Here is a 23,548-nt window from a genome sequence, read left to right as displayed (position 1 = left end):
TACCTTCTTGGTAGCCGGAGGATTTGCGGCCGTGTCGGTGTGGATTTGGGCGGCCGGGCCTGCTCTAGGCCCTCCTTCTGTGTGAGCCAGAAGCAGCAGCCAGCACACGGCCGCTAGCTTAGCAGGTGAAGCTAATAACGCTAAAAAGCTAGCGCATCCGAAAGGACTGCGATTATTGTTATAATTATAATAATAATTATTATTATTATTATTGTTATTCCATATATATATATATTGAAGGAAAAAAAAACAGAAGAGGAAAAAAAGCCTTAACGACGGCATTTCACCCGGAGGCCACGATACTCTCTATTACTTTAAAAACCCTAAAGACTCCTTTCACAGCTATGGCTACGATCATACAGAAGATGGTCAGCCGAAACAAAAGGAGATACCAGGAGGATGGGTTTGATTTGGACTTGACGTGTATCCTCTTTATAATCACACCTACTTCATATTTATTTCTTTATTTAATCATATTAATTTCGAGTGTGTGTGTGTGTGATGTATGCGAATGAGGTTTTGAACCCTGGTCAGATTAACTGAGCATCAGTGAGGGAAATGAAATAGACATTTTAACCCGTTTATGCTCAAGCTATTGACATTGTCAACCTGTCAGAGAGAAACCTTGATTTCAGTGCCATCATGACATGGCATCTCGATCCAGAGTTAAAGCTGATTCTGCAGTATCAGGATCATCACACGTGTGTCCATTACACTTGTAATGTCTGGGGTTTCAGTTGGCCCGGAGCTGATGCTGGCCGCTTCAGTGTCTCTGTTCTGCTCAAAAGGTTGTAGACTAGCTGCTGAATATCCTGTCTTCTGTGCTTCGCTTAGTGATTTTATTTATTTATTTATTTACATATGATATTTCTTTCTTTCTTTCTTCTGCCGCTGGTCCATGTGATGGTTGGTGTAGACGTGATATTGCTGAAGCTGGCTTGGGTTTTGATCAGAAACAAAAGCTTGGTGTGGTGCTGTGCGCACAGGATCGGCTGGCCTACATAACGCAAGATTACACTCACCATCAGGGCTACACACAAAGGAGCATTGCATCAGCTGCTCGCAGAAAATGGCTGATGTTAAGAGCCCCTTTAAACCAAACAGATTGCCAAATTGAACTGCTTGTATCCGAGAAAGAAGTCCGAGATCTTTGGGGGGTTAAGGCGATAACATTTTCTTCGTTGCGATTTGTCCGGTCCGTTTACACTGGTAATAGTCCTTATTATTTTAGGACTCTGTGTGAAGATCTTGTTCGATTGCATTTTTATTTAATTATTTTTTTCACGATATTTTGAGACCAGGATGCATGAACGGTTTGTGTGTTTGGGAGGCGAACAGAGGCTTCACGTGTATCTGCATGTTGCATTTCTATGTGGAGAATGCTTGCATTGCACTCCTCTTTACATCTTTACTGTCCAGCTTGATGGTCCGAATGCCTTACAGTCTGGGACTAACACACACACACTTGCACAGCTCACACATGAGCTCACAGCTCATTAGCCAGACACTTTTATATCCAAAGTGATCTATGGTTGAGTTCAGCTGCTGAGGGTTAAGGGTCTTGCTCAGGGGTCCAACGGTGGTTGAGTTTGAATCCCTGTGCCAGAGGATTCGAACTCATAACCCTTCTGATCACTAGTGCAGAGCCCTGATGTTTGAGCCACCCTGCCTATTCAATGAAGTGGTGATCCTTTTTCCATGTTCAGTTTCTTAAAATTATATTGGCAGTTGTGGTAGATGTTAAAAGGTCCCCTGCGGTGTGTGTTTGTGTGTAGTGGCTGAGACTAGTTCCACGGGTGTCGATTCTCCATTTGTGGACAGTCATGGCACTTGTGAGGATTTAGTATTCTTACCTATTTAATCGTGTACTTTAACTCATCAGCTAGTCACCAAGGCATAGTCTCCATTATAGACTGGAGTTTGGAGGCAAATCTCCAAACAACTGCTACTGAGTTACATTCATTACTTCTCGACAGATTAGTGATGAATCGTATTGGTTTAGTGTTTAGCTGGTGAAACTTCAGCCTCATCACACAAAGTATTCGTTTTCACGTCGCGTTTGTGAAGTTTCGCATTTTTCTGCTTTAGTCATGAGCTAGGTATTTATGTCATGGCATCTCATTCACCTTGCTTTCTAGGTGTAGCATTTCTTCCAGCATTCCAGGGTAAAAGTCGCACGTAGTCGGCAGATTTATTAGCAGGATTTCTTCTTTCTCGTGTGAGAGCACAAATTGCCATCCGTTTTATTTAGGCCTCGATTACATGATGCCTGAACTTGCTACAGATTCAAATTCCCATCCAGAACTAATTAGTTGCTTTTATATAAGTAAACCTATCTGCTCTCACAGAAGTAGACCAGATGGTGTTCTTGAAACTATAGGCCCTAGCAGACCACATGGTGCTACTGAACCTAAAGGCTATAGTGTTACCATTTATGAAATAATTCATTTTTTTCCTTTTTTTCTTTCTCTTTTTTGAAGTGCATGTGTGCAGTCATCCTTGTCAGATTTGCATTAATTTTCTCTTTGCATAAACCTGGTGTTGTACTCGTATGTGCCTGAAATTGTTTAAAGGAATGCTCCAGCACTCTATCCACTGCGTTTATAGCACGTGTGTACGTGTGTGTGTGTGTGTGAGATTATGACATTCATTTTGACATTTCCCTGTACTAAAAAATGGAAGATGCAAGACAGAAATAAGACGTCTAAGTGCAGCTTTTGCATCTAAACGGTTTACCGCAACTGTGACGTGCATTCAAAGCTATAATTGTTATACTGATAATACAGGGAGTGTCTTAAAGGAAATTAGACGTAAATGAGACGTCGTACAAAAGCTCTTCCTATAGCTTTATTTAAATTTCCAACGTTGTAGCAAAATGATAAAAAGTCATTTCCATTACTTAAAGGGATAGTTCATCCAGAAATAAAAATTCTGTCATCAGTTACTCACCATCATGTCGTTTCAAACCTGTAAGACTTTCGTTCATCTTCGGAACACAAATGAAGACATTTTTAATGAAACGTGGGAGATTTGTCCCTCCATTTACAGTCAAAGTAACCAAACCTTTCAAGCTCCAAAAAGTTCATAAAGGCGTCATAAAAGTAACCCATGTGACTCCAGTGGTTTAATCCTACCGATATGAAGCAATACAAATGCTTTGTGTGCCCAAAAATGTAAAATTACGTCTCCTAGTTATGAAATATCTTCACTTCCGCGTAGATCTCCTCCGCATTTTCAAGAGAACCACGATGCATGCGTATTGTGTTGACATCAAAGCGGAGTTTTTTTTTTGTTGTTGTTGTTTTGTTTTTTTTGTCGGGATTGGACTGTAAAGCCCCTCCATGGACTGTAAGTGGAGGGACAGAAATCTCCCAGGTTTCATTAAAAATGTCTTCATTTGTGTTCCCGAAGATGAACAAAAGTCTTGTGGGTTTGGAACGACATGATGGTAAGTAACCACTGACGGAGATTTAATTTTTTTGGTTGAACTATGGATGTAAAGTGTCCATGAAATCCTAATATGTCTTTTAGAAATGACATGTTTTTCCAGATATTTAAATTTGCCAGTTTATCATTTCCATGAAAACAGCGAAAGATTTTTGATGACTCATCCTGTGATTGTCTGATTTGCTTCCAATCGAATGCTCTCTAGAAGGCACATGTCTCTCGCCTGTGAACAAACTGCAGGTATCGCTCTGTACTGGCTTCTATTCAGCATTAAATGTGGTCATTCATGTAGTTTTGGTTGTGCAGCTTTTTGCACAACCAAACTGTTCCTTTTAAAAACCGTGTGTCAGTATTCATTCCTCCTCCGAAATCAGCGTGACCTCACTGCTAAACAACATGGTCTGTGATGGTCTATGTGTTAGATGTAGATAGTATAGGCAGCTTGTGTATGATGCAGTGAACGAGCGAAGATTGAGATCATGAAGCTCGTCACTAAAGCTTGTCTCTCTGCTATTGCTGCAGAGGTACGAAACCAAGACACAGCGGTTGGAAACCTCTGTTCTAGGATACTGAACAACAAAGTCGCAGTGGGTAAATTGGCAGTGAGAAATCCTACACAGCTGAAAACAGCAGTTAACACTCTTGGTTGCTTATTTAGCTGGCTTGCTAAAAGTTTCTTTAGATTGGCTGTGAGGTGCAGTATATATTGTGAAAATCACTCAAGTCCTTCGACACTCTCCCGTCTTGACTTCCTGTTTCAAAAGGAAATACGTCAAAGGACAGACACAAATCGTGGCTCTCGATCCAACTCGTGCACTTGAACACTTTCCTGACGACTCCATTGCTAACCCATCACCTTCAATACTCTGAAATGAGTCCGATCTATGAATGCGTTTTTACAAAACGTTTATTGTCTGCTCCAACAAATGCGCCATGACTCATAAGTGAGCTTTGAATATACTGGAAACAGGAAAACATGTTGAAGCTCTTGTCTGTGGTTAACATACATGCATTACAGATGTGTAGATGGAGACCAGGTTGAAAACCGCTGGATTACTCCTTTTTAATGTGTTTTCAGTATGCGCTCTACATTTTTAGACAACAATAGGACATTTAGAGTTGAAAGTAAATGGCGCTGTATTTGAGTTTTAGTCTAAACACTGATGGATTTCTGAATGCTCAGTTGAACAATCGTGATGTTGAACTGGTGATTAACGACTGATTAGGAAGGCTATTCATAGCTTGGTTGGTGAAACAAATAATTTAGCTGAGGAAGGACATGTTTCTGTATCAGCACAGTATGTGGAAACGGGTTTTTGCTCGCTCGCTCGGGCTACAAGAAATTAATTTGAGCGTTCTGTGGAAATATGGTTTGCCAGTGCAGTGTCTGTGTGGTGAATAAAATCCTAGCTATAAATATAGTTCACATTGCTTACCTGCAGGTGAGTTTGGAAACGGTTCAGTTTTCTCCCTGATTATAGCCTTTTAACAGCTTTATGGGAAGAGATGGAGGACACCTCTGTATTTCCATATCCGCAACCTTGGAGAAAAGCTCCTATAAGTGTGTTTCCCTTCTTATTCATTTTGGACTGCCTTTTTTTCCTCTCGTTCTTCAGATCTTGATAGCCAGCTGAACAATTTACTATCAAAACCCCTGCATAAACTAGAAAGAATTTCATGTAAGTTGGATGTATTCGAGAGTAAACGAGGACATGTCGTGTAAATAAGGGACTAGTGGGTGGCAGCTCGTCCATGCAGCTGAAGCTGATTCATCATTTACACTCAAATCGCTGTTTGGATGTCATGCGAGTTTCATGAAGCGGACACAGATTTATTCAGACGTCATTCTGAACGCTCAAATCTGTGCAGCTTTGACGAATAAAGGCTGGAGTATTGGCAGGATTGGATTAATTTCCAGAGCTTGTGTACTTGTTTGATATCAGTCAAGATAATGGAAGAAGTTTAAAGACATCAGAAAACTGAGGGAGTTGGACTGGAAGTTCGTGTGGAATTTGAATGCAGTAAAGAGTTTCAGAGAATTGGCCCCAAGATTGAGTTTTTTTTGTTTTTTTGGGGGGGGGAAGCTGTTCATATCATCCTCATGTCCAACAACAGTGACTCAAATGTCAGTTTTAAGCACAGCACTGTTTGTGTGAGAGGGAAAGGTCTTATTGCAGGCCAGTGTGTGCATCTAAAGTCAGAAAAGTGTGCGGGTGAGGATTAAACAGTGTGTGGAACAGTGTAATTAGGGTATTATACAGTCCGTACAGGATTTCGCGAAGTATTTTTTTTGTGATTGTTGCAGCCAAAATTGATTGATTATTGCCGCTGGGTTTTTTTCCCCCCAAACTTGCGATGCAACTTGCATTTTTATTTATTAATTTTTTTGTGCCTTTTCAAATTTTTTTTATTATTATTTTTTTTTCCTGGGGAAAACTACCTGAATTGGTGAATTATATTGTGGTGTTTTTATTTTTATTTATTCTGTTATTTATTATTATTTGTATTAATACTGAATATTGTTTTATGTCTGATAAATACCTGTATTTGCCATGTAATAGCCATTGAAGCCGGTATGGCAATAAATCCAAATACAAACAAACTTTAGTTGGCGAAATTGCAGTTGCACAAAATAGTTCTGCGCAGTCTTTTGCAGTGATGTTTGTTGGCAAATGAGACCTTTTTAGCTGTACTCATGTTCGATGCACGTGAATCAAAGAGGACTTTGGCTGAAGGTTGTGTTGACGACGTCACATGACGCGTCTTGTCCCAAATCTGCTGTAATTTAGAAACATTTCAGGCTACTCCGAATATTGTCGAGTTCGCTTGATTTTACGTTAATTTCTGCGATCGCATAATTGCAAAATCCTAGAGGGACTGTATGATTTGTATTTTTGGCCTGATATAAACTTCATGGTACTTATGAAGTCTTAGGTTGTGTTTATGTAAACATGTGTAATGAAGGAAATCATTGCAGACTGATTAAATACAGTGACATGCGGTGTTCTCTCTCTCTCTCTCTCTCTCCCCCTTTTTTAGTTGTCTCTTTCAGTTGTCTCTCTCAGTACTGTTCTTTCAGTACTCTGTTCTCTCTCTCTCTTTTAGTACTCTTTCAGTACTCACTCTCTTTCTCTCAGTACTCTCAGTTCTTGCAGTACTCATACTCTCAGTACTCTCTCTTTCAGTTCTCACAGTACTGTTCTCTCTCTTTCAGTACTCACACTTTCTCTCTCACAGTACTCTCAGTACTCTGTCTGTGTGTAGACATCAGACGTAATCTGCTTCTGTTTTATTCTATATGACAAATAGAAATGCCATACAATCTGTTGTGATATCTTTTTAAAGTAGGTGTCTGTAGTGCTGAGCTTGGTTTTCGTATAAAGGGTTTCTGCACAAAAGGAAACTGCAGACATCAAGCTGTTCAGTTCAGAGACCCTCTCATAGTTAGTGCGTGTCAGTTTAAAAATGCCTCCTACCAAACGAACCGCAGCGGCATTAGACCATAGAAACACCAGATGTTGACAAATTAAGTTCTGATGAGTTTGTATGACTTGAGTATAAATGATGAAATAATATGATGTGCATAACGTTGAAAATAACAGAAAGGGCAATGGATGCCAGCTGGTCTGTGGGTAGGAAGAGGATTTGTATTTCGCATGCACACTTATGTGTCTTTCTTATAAATTCACAATGTATTATTGTTTCACAGTGTATTCATGTTTGTTTGTTGGCAAAATGTTATTTGTAGATAACGTGACATTATGTGAGCTCTACAACTGAATTTCATCACTAACTATTCCCAGGCTGTCTCGGCAGTTATGTGTACAGTAATCTCAACAACGCTGAGCCTGAATGTTTACAAAATGGATCAGCTTTGCCATTTGCTCTCGGTTTATTGTTGTTTATAGTGGACCTTCAAGCGGTAAATGGTTCCTCTTTGGTCTTTGCATTATCGTACATTTCATAATAGAAGGGAACGGTTCTGATGATCAGAAGGCTCATTTAATAGTTTTCAGTAAGGGTCCATCACGAAGCGAACACCACGTGAACACAAAACGCAACTGTGCAGACGGTTTCACTTTGTATGCGAGATCCAGGGACAGTTACGCTTATTCGGACAGACGTGGTATGTCTTATGTTGGCTTTCCTTGTAAAAATAAGAACATGGTGGAATGACATGCTAGTCTGGCTTTTAGTTGTGTGAATTCTGTGAGGGTCTCTACATTAAGTCGAGGGAATTGCATCGGTGAGTGTAACAATGAATCTAGAAAAGGGCTTACCTTGGAGAAGGCATTTCCTGTTCGGCGTGTCCGTCTCGTTCACTAGATGTAAGTGAACGTGTTCGAAGCGTTTCCCTACTGCGGGAGTGGAGTTGCTGGCTCGATGGGCGATATGACAAATATCACGATTACTCAAAGGCGTTCTTGCGATACACAATCTGCATCATTATATAGATTTTATTTGTTGCATACATCATCTGTTCTATATAAATATTTTGTTATTCAGTTAATTTAAAAAGGAATAACGGAGAATCTTTACTAACAGAATGTTGTTGTGTGTGTGTTTTTTTTTTTTTTTTTTTTTTTTTTTTTTTTTTTTTTTTTTTAAGTACAGAATTTGAACATCTTTAACATCAGCTGCTTCCAGTCAGTTTGTAATGATTTTTTTAAAAATTATTTGAAAGTGTATTGACACATTTTATCGCCGTTATATCATATTCCCCAGCCCTATGACGCCGTTTCTTCTCACCTCTTTGTATACACGTTTCTCTCTTGAGCCGAGCAGTGACGTGAGGTGCTCCTGTCGTAAGAAGCATGTCTCCAGCCCTGCGTGTGTGCTGCTCCACTGCTCTGTGTGAATGTCAGGCAGCGAGGACTGATGAGCTCTCATGGCACTTGTTATCGAAAGGTGAGGAAGGAAAGCGATTCCAGGCCGGGCCGAGGCGCAGCGTGATTTATTTAGTGCCCCTGTGTGGCCTTCTGGGTTAGAGGTCCATGCATCAGTCTCTTGCAGTGAGGCCCATCTGTTGTGTATTAGCCAGGAGTCTGCTCTCTGGCCTCTTGCTGCACACTGATAGTAGGATGCCACGTTAGATGAGTAGTTGAAGTTCTAGTTTGGCTTATTGTTGCCTTTGTGCTTTTGCTTCTCTCTCTGTCTGAAACGAAGTGTTTCTTGTAATGTAATGTAACGTACCCCTTGGCTCACCCTTTTGTGGTTCTACGGAGATGAAGTATGCTCAGAAGCCATAACGGACCGAAAACGCGCAGTTACGTTCCAGAATGTGGCGATGGCCGTTTTTGTTGGCTGAAACGTTGTCAGTTCTCCAGAAATGTCTTTGCTGGGTTTCCTTAATTCTGCAGAACAGATATTTATCCCAACATAATTGCTATGGGCTTTCCTGCTGAGAGACTCGAGGGGGTGTACAGAAACAACATAGATGACGTTGTACGGTAAGTGGCTCTCACTTATGACTTTAACAGGACAATTCATACAATGTTAAACCTGCTTCTGCTTTCACCCCCACCCCCAAATCGTCTGTTGCAGTGTTTTTCTCATTTTGGGTCTTCAAGCTTATTGGAATAAGGTTTAGGGTATGAGATGTGGAAGAGATGATGACTGTCTGCTTTAATTCTGCTTGGCAAAAATATATCGCATCACGATAGACAATGACGTTTCTAAGATACAAGACGCCAAGTTTGCTAAGAAACCCAGCAAAACCGTCAACAGTAAAATCAGTGCGTGTTTTTAATGTTGAAATTTTTACCGAATTCCACCTTTCTCATTTTCAGTGTTAAATATCAAATTATTTAAACATTTTTACTACCATCCAATCAGTTTGTGATTATAACAAATCTTTATTGGTTTTTTTAATATTTTTAAAAATATACATATGTATTTATAAAATGAAATCACGATATTTGCAAACTCTCAGAAGTCTGTGACATAATTTAACATTATTTCGTCATCTTGCCCAGCTCTAGCTTGGATGTTTGTTTAGGCTTAAACTGCTCTATCTCGTTGACCTTGATCAACTCCTCCCATCTGAACACGATGCACTCGGTGACATTTGGAGAACGAACATGTTTGGGAAAGAAAAGGAGCTATATGATTCTCAGCTCTGTCGCACCGTCTCACTTCTGATTGATGGAATTCTGCCGAGTTGCGTCACTTAATATGCACGTTAAACTAGTTTATCTGAAATTGGAGATGATCTCCATTGTAATGCAGCAAATGAATGCTACTTTTACTCGGGCAGAAGGTCAGCACAGGAATTCATGCATGCTTCGTTTAAATATGTGTGTGTGGGGGGATTTATTTATTTATTTTTTTAATAAAAACATAATGTAGGAGGAAAAAGATATGAAAATGTAGTGACTTTTTTTGCCACAGATCATTTGTAGCCCTCGTAGTATATAAATGGCAGAAACACCAGTGCATTTGACCACTCTGAAATAGTGTTTGTCAGTGGTGCGAGTGTTGTAATGGTCTACTGCATGCCGAGAGCCACACTCATCAGACGGTGGTTTTGGACAGAAGTAGAGAGGCGTAGAGACAGATGCAACTTTCAACATCGTATGTTTCTGGAAATGTAATTATCACTTTCTCTCCATAGGTTTCTGGATTCGAAGCATAAAAATCATTACAAGATATATAATCTGTAAGTATACGTTAACTCGTATAATTTCCACGTTTTCTCTTTTTGAGTCATTGTGCCAGCTGCTTTATTAGGCAGCTAATAAATCAGTCTGTATTTCTTTCAGCCGTAAAGTAGGATATAAAACGGGACTAAATGTGTGTTATCCTAAAAAACGAAATGTCCTCATATCTTTTGAGCTGTTTTCTTGGACTTAACTGGTTATTTATAAACCACGATAAGATTAAATTTAATCTATTGTTTCATTTTGTGCTCACCTACCTGAAATGGATGTTTTTTCCTTGGTCCTGTGAGTATGCTAATACAGGCCATGGGTTTTGTCGTTGATTTTTCAGATGTGCAGAGAGACATTATGATGCTGCCAAATTTAATTGCAGAGGTAAGATGCCAAACATGCAAAGCCCATCAACCCCCCCCACCCCAAAATCCATCCCCCAACCCGAAATAATTAGGCTTTAGTAGTAAGTCATTGACCTTTCTGTTTGTCTCCTGCAGTTGCACAATTCCCGTTTGAAGATCATAATCCTCCACAGTTGGAGCTCATCAAACCGTTCTGTGAAGACTTGGATAAGTGGCTCAGTGAAAATGACAATCATGTGGCTGCCATTCATTGTAAAGCTGGCAAGGGCCGGACGGGTGTAATGATCTGCGCATACTTATTACACCGAGGCAAGTTCGGGAAAGCAAAAGAGGCTCTGGACTTCTACGGAGAGGTCAGGACCAGAGACAAGAAGGTAATTACAGAGCCTTATCTTTGCATGGGTTCGTGCAGGGTCAATAATTGGACTCTGTTTACATTTTTCACTGCACCAGATGCTTAATCAGGTTTACACATGATTGAATTTGATAAAATACAGCGACTGTTTAATACTATAGGAAGACTCAGGGAGTCATTAGCTTTGCTGAAGTAATGTCTGGGTTAGTCCATCAACTGAATTTGATCAAAGTTTCAGTATTGTCTGTAATGTGAAGCAAAGTGAGGAAGACATTTTGGTGATTTGCTGTTTACAGGGTGTGACGATCCCCAGTCAGAGGCGATACGTCTACTACTACAGCTACCTTCTGAAGAACCAGCTCGACTACAAACCGGTGGCACTGCTCTTTCACAAGATGATGTTTGAGACGGTGCCCATGTTCAGTGGTGGGACCTGTAGTAAGTACTGAGCGGAGTCTGAGCTGCTATTAGTTCTTGAATTCTCACTTAACCTGTCAAGGCACTCTTGGTGCTCTAACTAGAGACTCCCACCCCCACATCCATACTTTTTTCAAGCTCTGAATGATCATATTGGGTAACATTTTTACCGAAGTAGCCCTTGAGGCAAAAGTGTGCATTTTTAATGCAGTTTTCTCTGACAAGTCTTATGACTTCCAGATCATCAGTTCACTTGTGCTTACTTTGGTTTGAAATTTTAGCTCTTGTCTGGACACCTCATATACAGGCAACTCACTTCGTAACAGATGAAGACTCATTGATCATCATAATGATGTCCTTACGACAGTTACTGAGCCAATCTGCCAAGACGATCTTAAAGGGACCGTGTGTATCTCTAAGATATCCATTTGGCTGTCAACTTTATTGTCATGGGTTGCAGTCTTTTTTAAAAATTTTTTTAAAATAAATGCTTTCTGACTCTGAGGTTAATTTTAATAAGTACACTTGAATAATGGCTAGAATTGTACTATTAAGCTCATCCTTCACCAGTCAGGCATAGATAGTTATTAGAGTGTGTGTGTTTGTTTATACATCGATCAGCCATAACATTAAAACCACCTGCCTAATATTGTGTAGGTCCCCCTTGTGCTGCCAAAACAGCTCTGAAGTGTCGAGACATGAACTCCACAATACCTCTGAAGGTGTGTTGTGGTATCTGGCACCAAGACTTTAGCAGCAGATCCTTTAAGTCCTGCAAGTTGTGAGGTGGGGCCTCCATGGATTGGACTTGTTTGTCCAGAACATCTCACAGATGCTCGATTTAATTGCAATCTTGGGAATTTGGAGGCCAAGTAAACACTGAAGTCTGTCATGTTCCTCAAACCATTCCTGAACAAATTTTGTATGGCAGGACTCCTGCTCAAAGGCCACTGCCTTTAGGGAATACTGCTGACATGAAGGGGTGTACTTTGTCAGCAACAATGTTTAGGTAGGTGGTACTGTCAAAGTAACATTTACATGAATGCCAGGACCCAAGGTTTCCCAGTACCATCTCTTCCCCATGTAAGCGAGGCATTTAAAAGAAAACATGATTCATCTGACCACTTTTAGGCCACCTTCTTCCATTGCTCCAAGGTCCAGTTCTGATGCTCATGTGCCCATTGTAGGTACAGGGGTCAGCATGAGCACTCTGACTGGTCTGCGGCTACGCAGCCCCATACACAGCAAGCTGCAATGCACTGTGTGTTCTGACATCTTTCTATCAGAGCCAGCATTAACTTTTTCAGCAGTTTGTGCTACAGTAGCTCTTATGTGGGATCGGACCAGACGGGCTAGCCTTCGCCACCCCACGTGCATCAGTGATCCTTGGGCACCCATGACCCTATCCCGGTGACCGGTTGTCCTTCCTTAGACCACTTTCGGTAGGTACTAACCACTGCATACCGAACACCCCACAAGACCAGCTGTTTTGGAGATGCTCTGACCCAGTTGTCTAGCCATCACAATTTGGCCCTCATCAAGGTCGCTCGTTTTTCCTGCTTACAACACATCAACTGACTGAACTCCCTGTTCCTTGCTGGCAAATATATCCCACAATGTTATTCACTTCACCTGTCGGTGGTTTTAATTTTATAGCTGATTGGTGCGTGTCTATATTGTGCATTCATATAGTACTCAGACTCCATTTTTTTTTTTCACATTTTATGTTCAATCCTTATACTAAAATGCTTTAACAAAAAAAAAATTCCCCCCACATCAATCTACATTCCATACCCCATGATGACAAAGCAAATGCCAGATTTGTGATAACTTTGCAAATTTATTAAAAAGTAAAAAACGGAAATATCAAATTGACATTCAGACCCTTTGCTATGACTGATTCTGCAGAGTTTCTGCACTTTGATTGGAGTCCACCTGTGGCAAATTCAGTTGATTGGACACAATTTGGAAAGGCGCGCACGCGCACACACATGCGTCTATATAAGGTCTGGCAGTTGAAAATGCATATCGGAGCAAAAACCAAGCCATGAGGTCAAAGGAACTGCCTGTAGATCTCAGATAGGGTTGTGTTGAGGCACAAATATGGGGAAGGTTACAAAAAAAAATTCTGCTCCATTGAATTTCCCAAGAGCACAATGTCCTCCATATTTCTTAAATGGAAGAAGTTTGGATCAACCAGGACTTAGAGCTGGCCATCTGGCCAAATTGAGCAATCGGTGGACAAGGGCCTCGGTAAGAAAGGTGACCAAGAACCTGATGGTCACTCAACCAGAACTCCAGAGATCATGTGTGCAGATGGGAGAAACTTACAGAAGGTCAACCATCACTGCAGCTCTTCACCGATCTGGGCTTCATGGCATAGTGGCCAAGCGGAACTGAATGAATGGTCTGATGAAACGAAGATTGAACTGTTTGGCCTCAAATCCAAGAGTCATGTCTGGAGGAAACCAGGTACTGTTTGTCACCTGCGCAATAACTTCCTAAGTTCCTTGCTGGTGGTAGCATTGTGCTGTGGGGATGTTTTTCAGCAGAAGGGACTGGGGCACTGGTCAGGGTAGAAGGAAAACTGGACACAGCAAAATAGAGAGTGCTCATTAATGAAGACATGTTTCAGAGTGCTCAGGATGTCAGACTGGGCCAAAGATTTACCTTCCAACAGCACAGTGACCCTAAGCACAATGCAAGAGTAGCTTAGGGACAGCTCTGCGAATGTCCTTGAGTGGCCCAGCCAGTTCCTGGACTTGAACCCAATCGAACATCTCTGGTGAGACCTGAAATGGCTGATCACCGACAATCCCCTTCAAACCTGACCGAGCTTGAGAGGATGTGCAGAGAAGAATGGCAGGAAATCCCCAAATCCAGGTGTGCAAAGCTTGTCATATCATACCCAAAAAGACTTGAGGCTGTAATCGCTTCCAAAGGTGCTTTATCTAAGTACTGAGTTAGAGGTCTGAATACTTATGTTGATGTGATATTTCAGTTTTTATTATTTTTAATAATTTTGCACATCTGGTTTTTGATTTGTCATTATGGGTTATGGAGTGTAAATTGATGTGGGAAATTTTTAAAAGCATTTTGGCATAAAACTGCAACATAACACAATGGGGGGGACAAAACGATGGGGTCTGAATAGTTTCTGAACGCACTGTATACGAATGTGCTCCGAGGAGAGTAATCGCTTGCAAATGTCTCCCACACAGATCCACAGTTTGTGGTGTACCAGCTGAAGGTGAAAATCCACACATCTAACCCAGCACACACGCGGCGTGAAGACAAATACATGCACTTTGAGTTTCCCCAGCCGCTGCCTGTGTGTGGAGACATCAAAGTGGAGTTCTTTCACAAACAGAACATGATGAAGAAAAAGGTACGCAGCCCTTAAATCAGCCACAGCTTCGGCACAAAGGAACCGCAGTCATGTTGCGGAGGCTGAAAAGTTTTCATCGATTCTAAATTTAATAGGATGTGAAAAAATTACCCTGTTGTGAATATTTTACAGGACAAGATGTTTCACTTTTGGGTGAACACTTTCTTCATCCCTGGACCAGAGGAGAACTCGGAGAAGGTAGAAAACGGGAGTTTACTGAAGGACCTGGATGGGATCCAGAGCACAGAGAGGGGGGAGAATGACAAGGATTATCTAATCCTGGTTTTAACAAAGAATGACCTGGACAAGGCCAACAAAGACAAAGCCAACAGATTATTTTCCCCAAACTTCAAGGTGAGTTCAGGCTCGCACCGAATACACACCAATGCGGTATCTGGTAGTAAGATGTCATTAGGTTAGTCTAATTTGAGTAATGTCCATAACACATGGGAAACTGTTCTGAAATGCAGCATTCATTAAAGGAGAATGTCAGTATGTGTTTTTTTTTTATTATTTATTTTTTTAAATTTATTTTTTAGTTTTAGCACTTATACATTTCAAACTCTGGGTTTGGGTTTTGCTTTCTCTCACAGGTGAAGCTGTTTTTCACAAAAACAGTGGAGGAACCATCCAACTCAGAGGCCAGCACTTCAGCGTGTGTAACCCCGGATGTTAGTGACAATGAACCGGACCATTATCGATATTCTGACACAACGGATTCAGACCCAGAAAACGAACAGCTGGACGATGATCAACACACGCAGATAACGAAAGTTTGAACTTATTGTTTTGTTTATGGGAAGACAAAAAAAAGAATCTTTGCATAAACTAGAGTTGTAAAAAGGAGAAAACTTGAATACGAACTGAAAGCAAGTCCTTTTTTTTTTTTTTTTTTTCTTTTTCTTTTTGCCTCTCCGAAACAGAAGTACATAAGTGGGACATTTTCTCATGTAAGATGCCTCCGTTTTTAGGGACACTATCTCTGACCAATTAGCTTTTTTCGTTTGCCCCTTTTTATTGACAAAGTTGTTAACACCTCCATAGCTGGGAGCGGGTGGAGGGGGTGAAGTGTGCTGCTGCATTTCTTGTTCATAACGAGGCCAGTGCTAAAGTCAGTGTCCATCCCCTACGTGTGCCCTCCTCTAGTGCACAAATCGTCCATCCATCAGGCCTTCTGTTTTACCTACTGTGAAGCTTTCCGTGCTGTCCGCAGACTAACCCACCCCTTAAATAATAGGGAAGTGCAAACTTTCATAGTCTGCTAGCATCATTGCCACTAATGTAGTAATAATGATTCTTCTGCATATTAGGCTATATGAGGTTTTAACTGCCCCCTCCCTCCTACCCTTGTCTGTTAACCGCAAATGCAGCAGGAAAACACAGTAACCCCGATATTCTGTCAGTGGTGTGCTGTTTTTATGTTCACTTTACCACAGCAGGGAAACCAGTGTTGCAATAATGTTGACAAAATAGTGGACAAAGGTTTGCATGCTAATTGAATTAGTATCCATGTTGATGAATAAATGTTATACAGTTTTATTTTTCTCCCTTCATATGCGACGTTTCTGCTGGCATTAAGGTTTGGTTATGTTTAGTTACCAGGTGACACCCCATGTCATTCTCTCACCAGGTGTATTAGTATTAATTGTTAAGCCATCAGTGGCATTATATTTTATATCACATGGGTTTTTCCCTATTGAAACTGCTAATGTGTAATTAATCAGTTGGCACAGAGCAGATCTCTTCTGGGTTCTTGTTTTAAGCTCTGAACGTCAGTCAGTCAGGCTGTTTACCGCGTCACTACGTTAACAATGAGACGGAACTTGTCTTGAGGTTTCTGCGTGGCCATGGTGGGTCGAATCACACGCTAGTCTGAGCTTGTGTGCTTGACGGTTTGCTTGTGGCGAGGGACTTGTGATCGTGGCCTGGCTGTGTGGAGAAATACCTGCTGAACGCTGTGTATGAAAGAGACTTGAATGTAAGCTTGTGTTCCCCCAAGTGCTAATAAGAAACCTCATCTGGAGTTTTATGCCATAGTTTCATTTTCTCCCCATCTGTTTTTTTTTCTTTTCTTTTTTTCTTCTTCTTTTCTTTCTTTTAGCCTCGTGTTTGTTTTTTTGGGTCGGACATCAGATTCTTGGCTCCTCAGACTGTTTGTAGCCTTATTGTGTGGTCTAATGAAACCTGGATCATTTACTTATTCAACAGTGGTGCTTACAAACTGCCAAACTACAAACTTACAATGAACAATAATTTCAGAGCCAGGAATGTGTGTCTCTGTGGGGGTGCTTCTGTCAGATGTGCTACTTGTGTATGTGCTCTGACTGTTACATCTCCTGTCTGACTGGCTGGCTGGGTTCTCTACATTTTTAAAGCCCCTTCTCCCTATAATCTTGAACATGATTCATTCCTTTTGGAATGAGGTGCAGCTACAGATTTTACAGATTTTTTTTATGTCTTGTGCTTGCTTCAGACTTAGTGAGACAGATTAAAAAAAAAATATATACATATTTAAATATCTATATTTTTATATATATGTGTGATATTTAAATATGTATAATTTTTTTTTTCTTTCCCCGCCTGCATGCCAAATTTTTAACATCTCTCACCGTGAGCCAGAACAAAAAAAAAAAAAAAAATAAGAAGAATCTCTTGGATCATCGCTTAGGGGTGAGGGGTAGTGAGCAAGCTGCCTTTTTCCTGCCGTTGATGTCATGGCTTCACTTTTCTCACCGACTCTACACATGTGCTGTACAACTCGCTTTCTTTTCAAAAGAATACTCTTCAGAGTAATGGAGCTGTACAGTAGCCAACCCAGGAAAAAAGACATCCTTACAAATCAAGGGTTCAGATTTTTTTTTGTTTTGTTTACAATTTATCACTGAAAACCTGCCAAAATTAAGCTTGATTTTTTTTTTGTTTGTTTGTTTCTCATCCAAAGGCAGTAGGTAGGTATTCTTTGCCTTATTTGAAGTTGGTGATGCTTACTTTCTGCTCTTGCTTTCTACCATTCTGCCCAAGCACTGACTACATAGTACTTATTTAAAGCTACTATAACAGAGCAACATATTGTGCTAGACTTTTGCACGGTTACAGGTTTTTGCAGGGTTTCAGTCAACAGTATTTCCCACCCAACACACACACTTCAGTAGTTCCCCCTCAGTAAAAAGCCATGCAAGCAGTGAATATGTAGGATGAAAGATGAAGTCTTGGTATAATCTGTGCATCCACCATAGAACTATGTAGTGTGTGTGGTTTTTTTTGTTTTGTTTTTTTTGACTGAACATGAAAAAAGGATTATTTCTGACAGTATTCATAAGCCCCTCTGCAGGTATTCTGATATCTGACTATTTACATTTAGTCATTTAGCAGATGCTTTTATCCAAAGCGACTTACAAACGAGAAAATACAAGCAAAAATGTGATGTTTTAAATCGGACCAATCTGTTCAAGGGCATCACAAGATAGTGTTGCATCACAGACCATCCTTAAGCCTCTGGTATACTTTGTTTTTGTTTTTTATGCCTATGCTAGTGTATGCACACAGTAGTACGCGTAGACTTTCAAAATATACTCCATTTGACATGTACGCGTACACAGACGATCGATGCATGCGCATTAAGACAACTTGCACTACCCCTCCTGGCCTACAAGAGTTGGTACAGAGCAGTAAAGCAGGTCATTTGGCGTGAAGGTCGACAACGAAGAAGAATCACAACACGAAGAACAATGCTTGGGCAAACTTTCACCACGATTAGCACCCATATACAAATCCTTATACTCCTTTAAGGCTAGAATTATACAAATGCGGGTCCTTTCCAACCTTCACTTGTTTCCGTCTCTTCCCTTTTGTTTTTTTTTCTTCATCTACCTTGAGAATCAGCAGCCCTGGGTCACTGTTGCCAGCTTGTGGAACAGCTAAAATGGTGCAAGAGAATTAAATGTGCATGTGATGCCACGCGTGCTCTGCTGATGATGCCGACTATTTGCGTCACGCGTACTGTATGCTATTCCTAGCATACGCATAAAAAGTGAAGCATATTTTCTACTTAAGGACATCAGTACAAACTCTACTACCCCACCCCCATGTCAACCCCAACACATTCAGACAACTTAGATTCAGTACTGTAGCTCATCAAGTACAAACACCTGAAACCATCTGCGTCCTTTTTATGTGGCACGGGTTTAAAAAAAAAAAAAAAAACAAAAAACTTGTGTGGAGCTCACAGGCAGCATCAAAAATTTTTTTATGTTTCAGCTTTAATGATTTAAAAAAAATATATTAAGGTGCCAGTGTGTAAGTTTCATGTCATTAGTTTTAGCTGATTTGTGCAATATGCTATGATGCCTGTGGTTACCACAAAGTGCCTCGTTTACTTAAATAAAAAGAAAAAAAGTGCTTGTTTTAGACCCAGTTTTAGAACATGGTGTCATGCATGTAGACTGACAGGATGGTACTGTGCACTAACTCACCTGGGCTTTACACACTGCAGAGGACCCACAGGGCTCTGGCCCCTGCCACATCCTCATTTTCCCCTCTCCACTTCTCCTCTGGGTTCAGTTCCACTTAGGCGCAATGTAAACTCGGTATATTTTCAGGCGTTTGAAGAAACAGAGCCTTATTCCATTTCAGCCTGTTCAGATAATTTTGTGATGTGCAACAGTTGCTCTGTGTGTAATGCTATGCACTGAGAATACACAACCAACAATGTATGAATATTGTATAGGTTATGTACAGGTTATGATGCTCATACAAATCACTTGTTTGTTTGTAATTGTATGTGTAAACTCCCCTTTATCTTAGTGTTATAAACCCCACATAAATCCAATAAAGTCTCATTCTTGTCAACTTTTACAGCCTTATTAAGAGATTATTTACGATATGAGAATATTTCCTGATACAGTTAGAACTTCAATGCTATGCTAGAATGTTCTTCTAATGCCTGGCATATTATTATTTTAATTTTTTTTAACCAAATGAACAGGTAGTGCGATGACAGTGAAGTTCTACATTATTTTCTCGATGTTAAGCAGCCCATGAAGTGGAGCTTTGTGATATTTACATTTCATGGCAGCATGCAGCAGCTTGACTCCAACCCCAAGCTTTTTCTCTGTTGACTTCTTTGAAAATTCCTCTTGTGAATAATTTACATTATTGGGACAGAACTGAAAAATATTTACAGCCACTTGTAAATAAACTGCTCTTTGGATGCAATTTTGTCCTTCATAAAAATACACTTGGGAGATGTTTTCATCCGTAAGTCCGATAATCTAAGGCTGTAAATACGTACCTGAGCAGAGCTTCAGTGTGCCTTAGCACTGACCTGCGGATGTGTTACTGCTAACGACCTCTGATTTACTGTCCGGCCCTGCTGTCTGTAAATAACGCTGTCTCCACTGGACCTAGTGGAGCCATCTAGGCTGAGTTTATGTAGGAAATGTGAACGTATTCCCCAGTCACGGCCCAAGAAAACCGTTTCGCTAACCTTCTGCGGTGCCGCAGGACGGCGGCTGATTTGGGAAGACTGTGCTGATAATGACGGAGCTAAACAAAACTTCAGTCTCATCAGAATATAATGATTACAAACCTTAACAACATTCCAAAAAACACCAACTGTGAGATTTGCTGAATGCTCCAAGAGTGAAAGGCAAGAAATGTTGGGCTATTGTTTAAATTTCCTCAAGGGTTGGAGCTCGCTTGCATTGGATATTCACCAAGTGGTTGCTCTTAAATATCAGAGAAGCAGCTTACGACAGGTTTTATTTCAGCTACTGATTAGTGTTTATTCTGTATTTTCTATTCTGACGGAACTACTGCTATAATTTTCCTGATTTGCTTTTCTTTCATGGAGTGTTCGGTTTATGTTGGACAACCTCTGAATTCTATCCTGCACGTTGTCATATTGAATTATTACTCAATAAGCTACACGTGTGTGTGTGTGTGTGTGTGTGTGTGTGTGTGTGTGTGTGCGTGTGTGTGCGCGTGTGTGCGCGTGGTTCTTCAATTGGAGGACTATGGTCCAGATGCAGACTCAGCAAAATATTTCAGTGGCCCAAACTGAGCACTTGAAAATCCCGTAGCAGAGCCATATGAAAAATGGGCTTTAGTTCAGCGACATTTCAGAACACAAACCATCACGCTTCCTGTAGCAGATCCCGTGTTGTGGCATTTAAATAAATTTTTTAGTTATTTATTTTTTAGCTTAGGGCAGCTTGGCAAGGGAAGTTTTCACAAACTTTAAAAAATGTTTCATTTTCATGCTATATGTTCTCTTCATACATGAGCTCAGACACCCCCGATTGGCTAGTGCTTGCTGTGACTGTGAGAGAGTATGCCATCCTCCCACTCAGACAGTACAGCCCGTACAGTGTCAGGATCTGAACTTGCGATCTCCCCATGATGGTTACTACACTCATTTTTTGCCTCACTATCAAGATGCCCATCCAAAAACAACGAAAAGATTACATGAGTGACAAAGCTGACTCAACCTTTCATCATTGGGTGTAACATTAATGATCCTGAGTAAGCACTGCTCTTGCACTAATCACTAGTTATAAGGATGCACCACATCTTTAAAAAAAAATAAAAAGTTTTTCCTCTGACATTAGTGGTTGTACTCGTGGTCAGGCTAGACTAAGCTTGTCTAATCTTGTTTCTATTAAACTATGAGCAACAAAAGCTACAGGACGAACAGGATTTCAGGCTGCTGGTCACCACATACCACTGCGTCACTGTGAAATGTGTGCAGTCAGTGCCTCTCATGCAACTCTGTGTCTTCCTCATACATTGTATATCCTAACTGTCTATTGTGAGAGGAAATCCATAGCGCTATGCTTATATCCGGATAAACATTCACCTCCATAAATTCATAGAACTAAACAGCGTCCAAAAAAAAAAAAGTGTGCATTATTTTTCAATTTACATAATGTGTTCATAGGGGGGAAAAGAACAGATTAGGCAGGAAAGCGAAAGGGGGAAACAAAAATTATTTCAGGGTGTGCATGTTTAGAGAAGTGTGTCCTGCTCCTGGAGATAAGTGTTTACGGAGAGACAGACAGGTGGCCAGAACAATGCAGAGTCATCACTGGCCTCGCTGCCAACACGACCTAGTGCGGAAGTGGAGGAAAAAGGGCTTTCATAATTGGCCACGTTATTTTGATTGCATCCAAGGTCACATCCTAAACTCAATACTACCACACTAAGTAGTATGTAAAGAACAGTACACCAACACAACCCTCATATTATTTTGCCATTTAGGCAAGCAGTATGCACTTTTTTCCTTGAAAGACCTTTCTTTTTTTCCTCCCCCTAAAGGTCCCAAGCGCTGGAGCTTTTCCCTTGGTTCACAAGCTTTCCAACTTGAAAGTGTCGGAGTTTTATTCCTAATGGTTTTGAAATGCAGAATTCCTGCTTCATAACTTGACATTACAGTACATTTAATTATTCAGAATGATTGCATGGTGCAGTGGGAAGCATTGCTGCCGCACATCTCCAGGGTCTCCAGTTCAATCCTGACCTCGGGTTGCTGCCTGTGTGGAGTTTCACATTTTCCCAGCGTCCGTGCTGGTTCTCCAGTTTCCTCCCAAAAACATGCCTGGTAGGTGAATGGGCGACTCTCAACTGTCCTGGACACTAACTATTCCAGCCAGGGTGTATTCTTGGCTAACAGTCAGTGTTTCCAGGATTGGCTCTGGATGAACCGTGACCCTGACCAGGAGGAAGCTCTTACTGAAGCTGGATGAATGATATTCAGATTAAATGTAAATATGAGTGCAAGTGTAAAGCTAAACTGTTTAGTTTTCTGCACAACTCAAGTCCAGGTTTTCAAAGTTCTTTTTCCTTCCATAGATTTACATCCATTGCTTAACTTAACTAACTGAAGGTATGTTCTGCAACTGTGCCAAAAAAAAAAAAAAGAAGATAAAAAACGACATGGTGTGTGAACATATTTGCTATTTAAACAACCAACATGCTTGAGAGTGCAGGTACGATCCACTGCTCGTGGAGTTAGGCAGAGATTACACACACAACAATAACACACAGATCTATTAAACGAAAAGATTACAAGTAAAATCTGTCGAGTTCTGTTTGATATGAAAGTGAAAAGATGGTAGGAAGAATTTCTGATGCTTCAAAGTGAACTTCTAGGTTCATTCAATTCAAGTAACCAGTCTATTCACTACAGCATAATAATTCAGTAGTAAAATATACGGCTGCTAATGGTGGGTTGTGATTTCCATCACTAATGACAAAAAAAATGTAATAAAATAAAAATCACAGTCTGCTTCATGGATGTCTGGCAGTCCCTGAACCCCAGTTTGATCACTATTCCTATATCACATATCAAAAATAGTAAAGTACTGTCTACATGGTGTCCCAAAAATCTCCATACATAGGGGAAATTAATACTTTTGATCAAACATGTCTTCCAAACATTTTTATTTTCGTACTCGGTTTAAATTATTTCAGTGTTTTTCAGATAGCCTTTAAGAACGCCTTTGACACAAGAAGAACATGCTGAAATCATGATCATGGCTAGATCAGGAAGCTGTCGCAAGGTTGCGATGGACTTGAACAGGAAACATAGCGAGCACATCACACACACGACACTGTCGCAAAACTTATTAACCAGTTCAAAAAGACTGGAAGTGTTGAGGACCGACCGAGAAGTGGACGTCCACGAGCATCCACTGACGAAGGCATAACGGACATGATGCTGTATATTCAGCATAGTGTGTAGACACAGCCATTTAACATCAATAAGTGGCTTAAGATCAAGCCGAATCAATACTGGAAAACTCCTAACACATGTTTGGATGGATCATCTGGGCTCTCTACCCTCTGGCTTTATTGACTAACTGCACTCAGCTGCTTGTTTCAGAGGGACAAGTCTGACTCAATAAGTAGATGTCTGAGCTCCGTCGAT

The 23,548-nt window shown here is 40.7% G+C and overlaps 1 protein-coding gene across 1 annotated transcript; it reads left to right on the top strand.

Moving 5' to 3' along the window:
- The first annotated feature begins 317 nt into the window (after positions 1-317).
- On the top strand, positions 318-19,470 carry ptenb (phosphatase and tensin homolog B). Its single transcript, XM_053639093.1, has 9 exons — positions 318-423; positions 8,813-8,897; positions 10,061-10,105; positions 10,438-10,481; positions 10,598-10,836; positions 11,114-11,255; positions 14,456-14,622; positions 14,755-14,976; positions 15,216-19,470. The coding sequence occupies exons 1-9, from the start codon at positions 345-347 to the stop codon at positions 15,399-15,401; spliced, it is 1,209 nt and encodes a 402-aa protein (XP_053495068.1). The 5' UTR covers positions 318-344; the 3' UTR covers positions 15,402-19,470.
- Positions 19,471-23,548: the final 4,078 nt, after the last annotated feature.

Source organism: Ictalurus furcatus, chromosome 13, assembly GCF_023375685.1.
Source record: "Ictalurus furcatus strain D&B chromosome 13, Billie_1.0, whole genome shotgun sequence".
NCBI lineage: Eukaryota > Metazoa > Chordata > Actinopteri > Siluriformes > Ictaluridae > Ictalurus > Ictalurus furcatus.
This window is presented reverse-complemented; position numbering and strand designations above follow the sequence as displayed.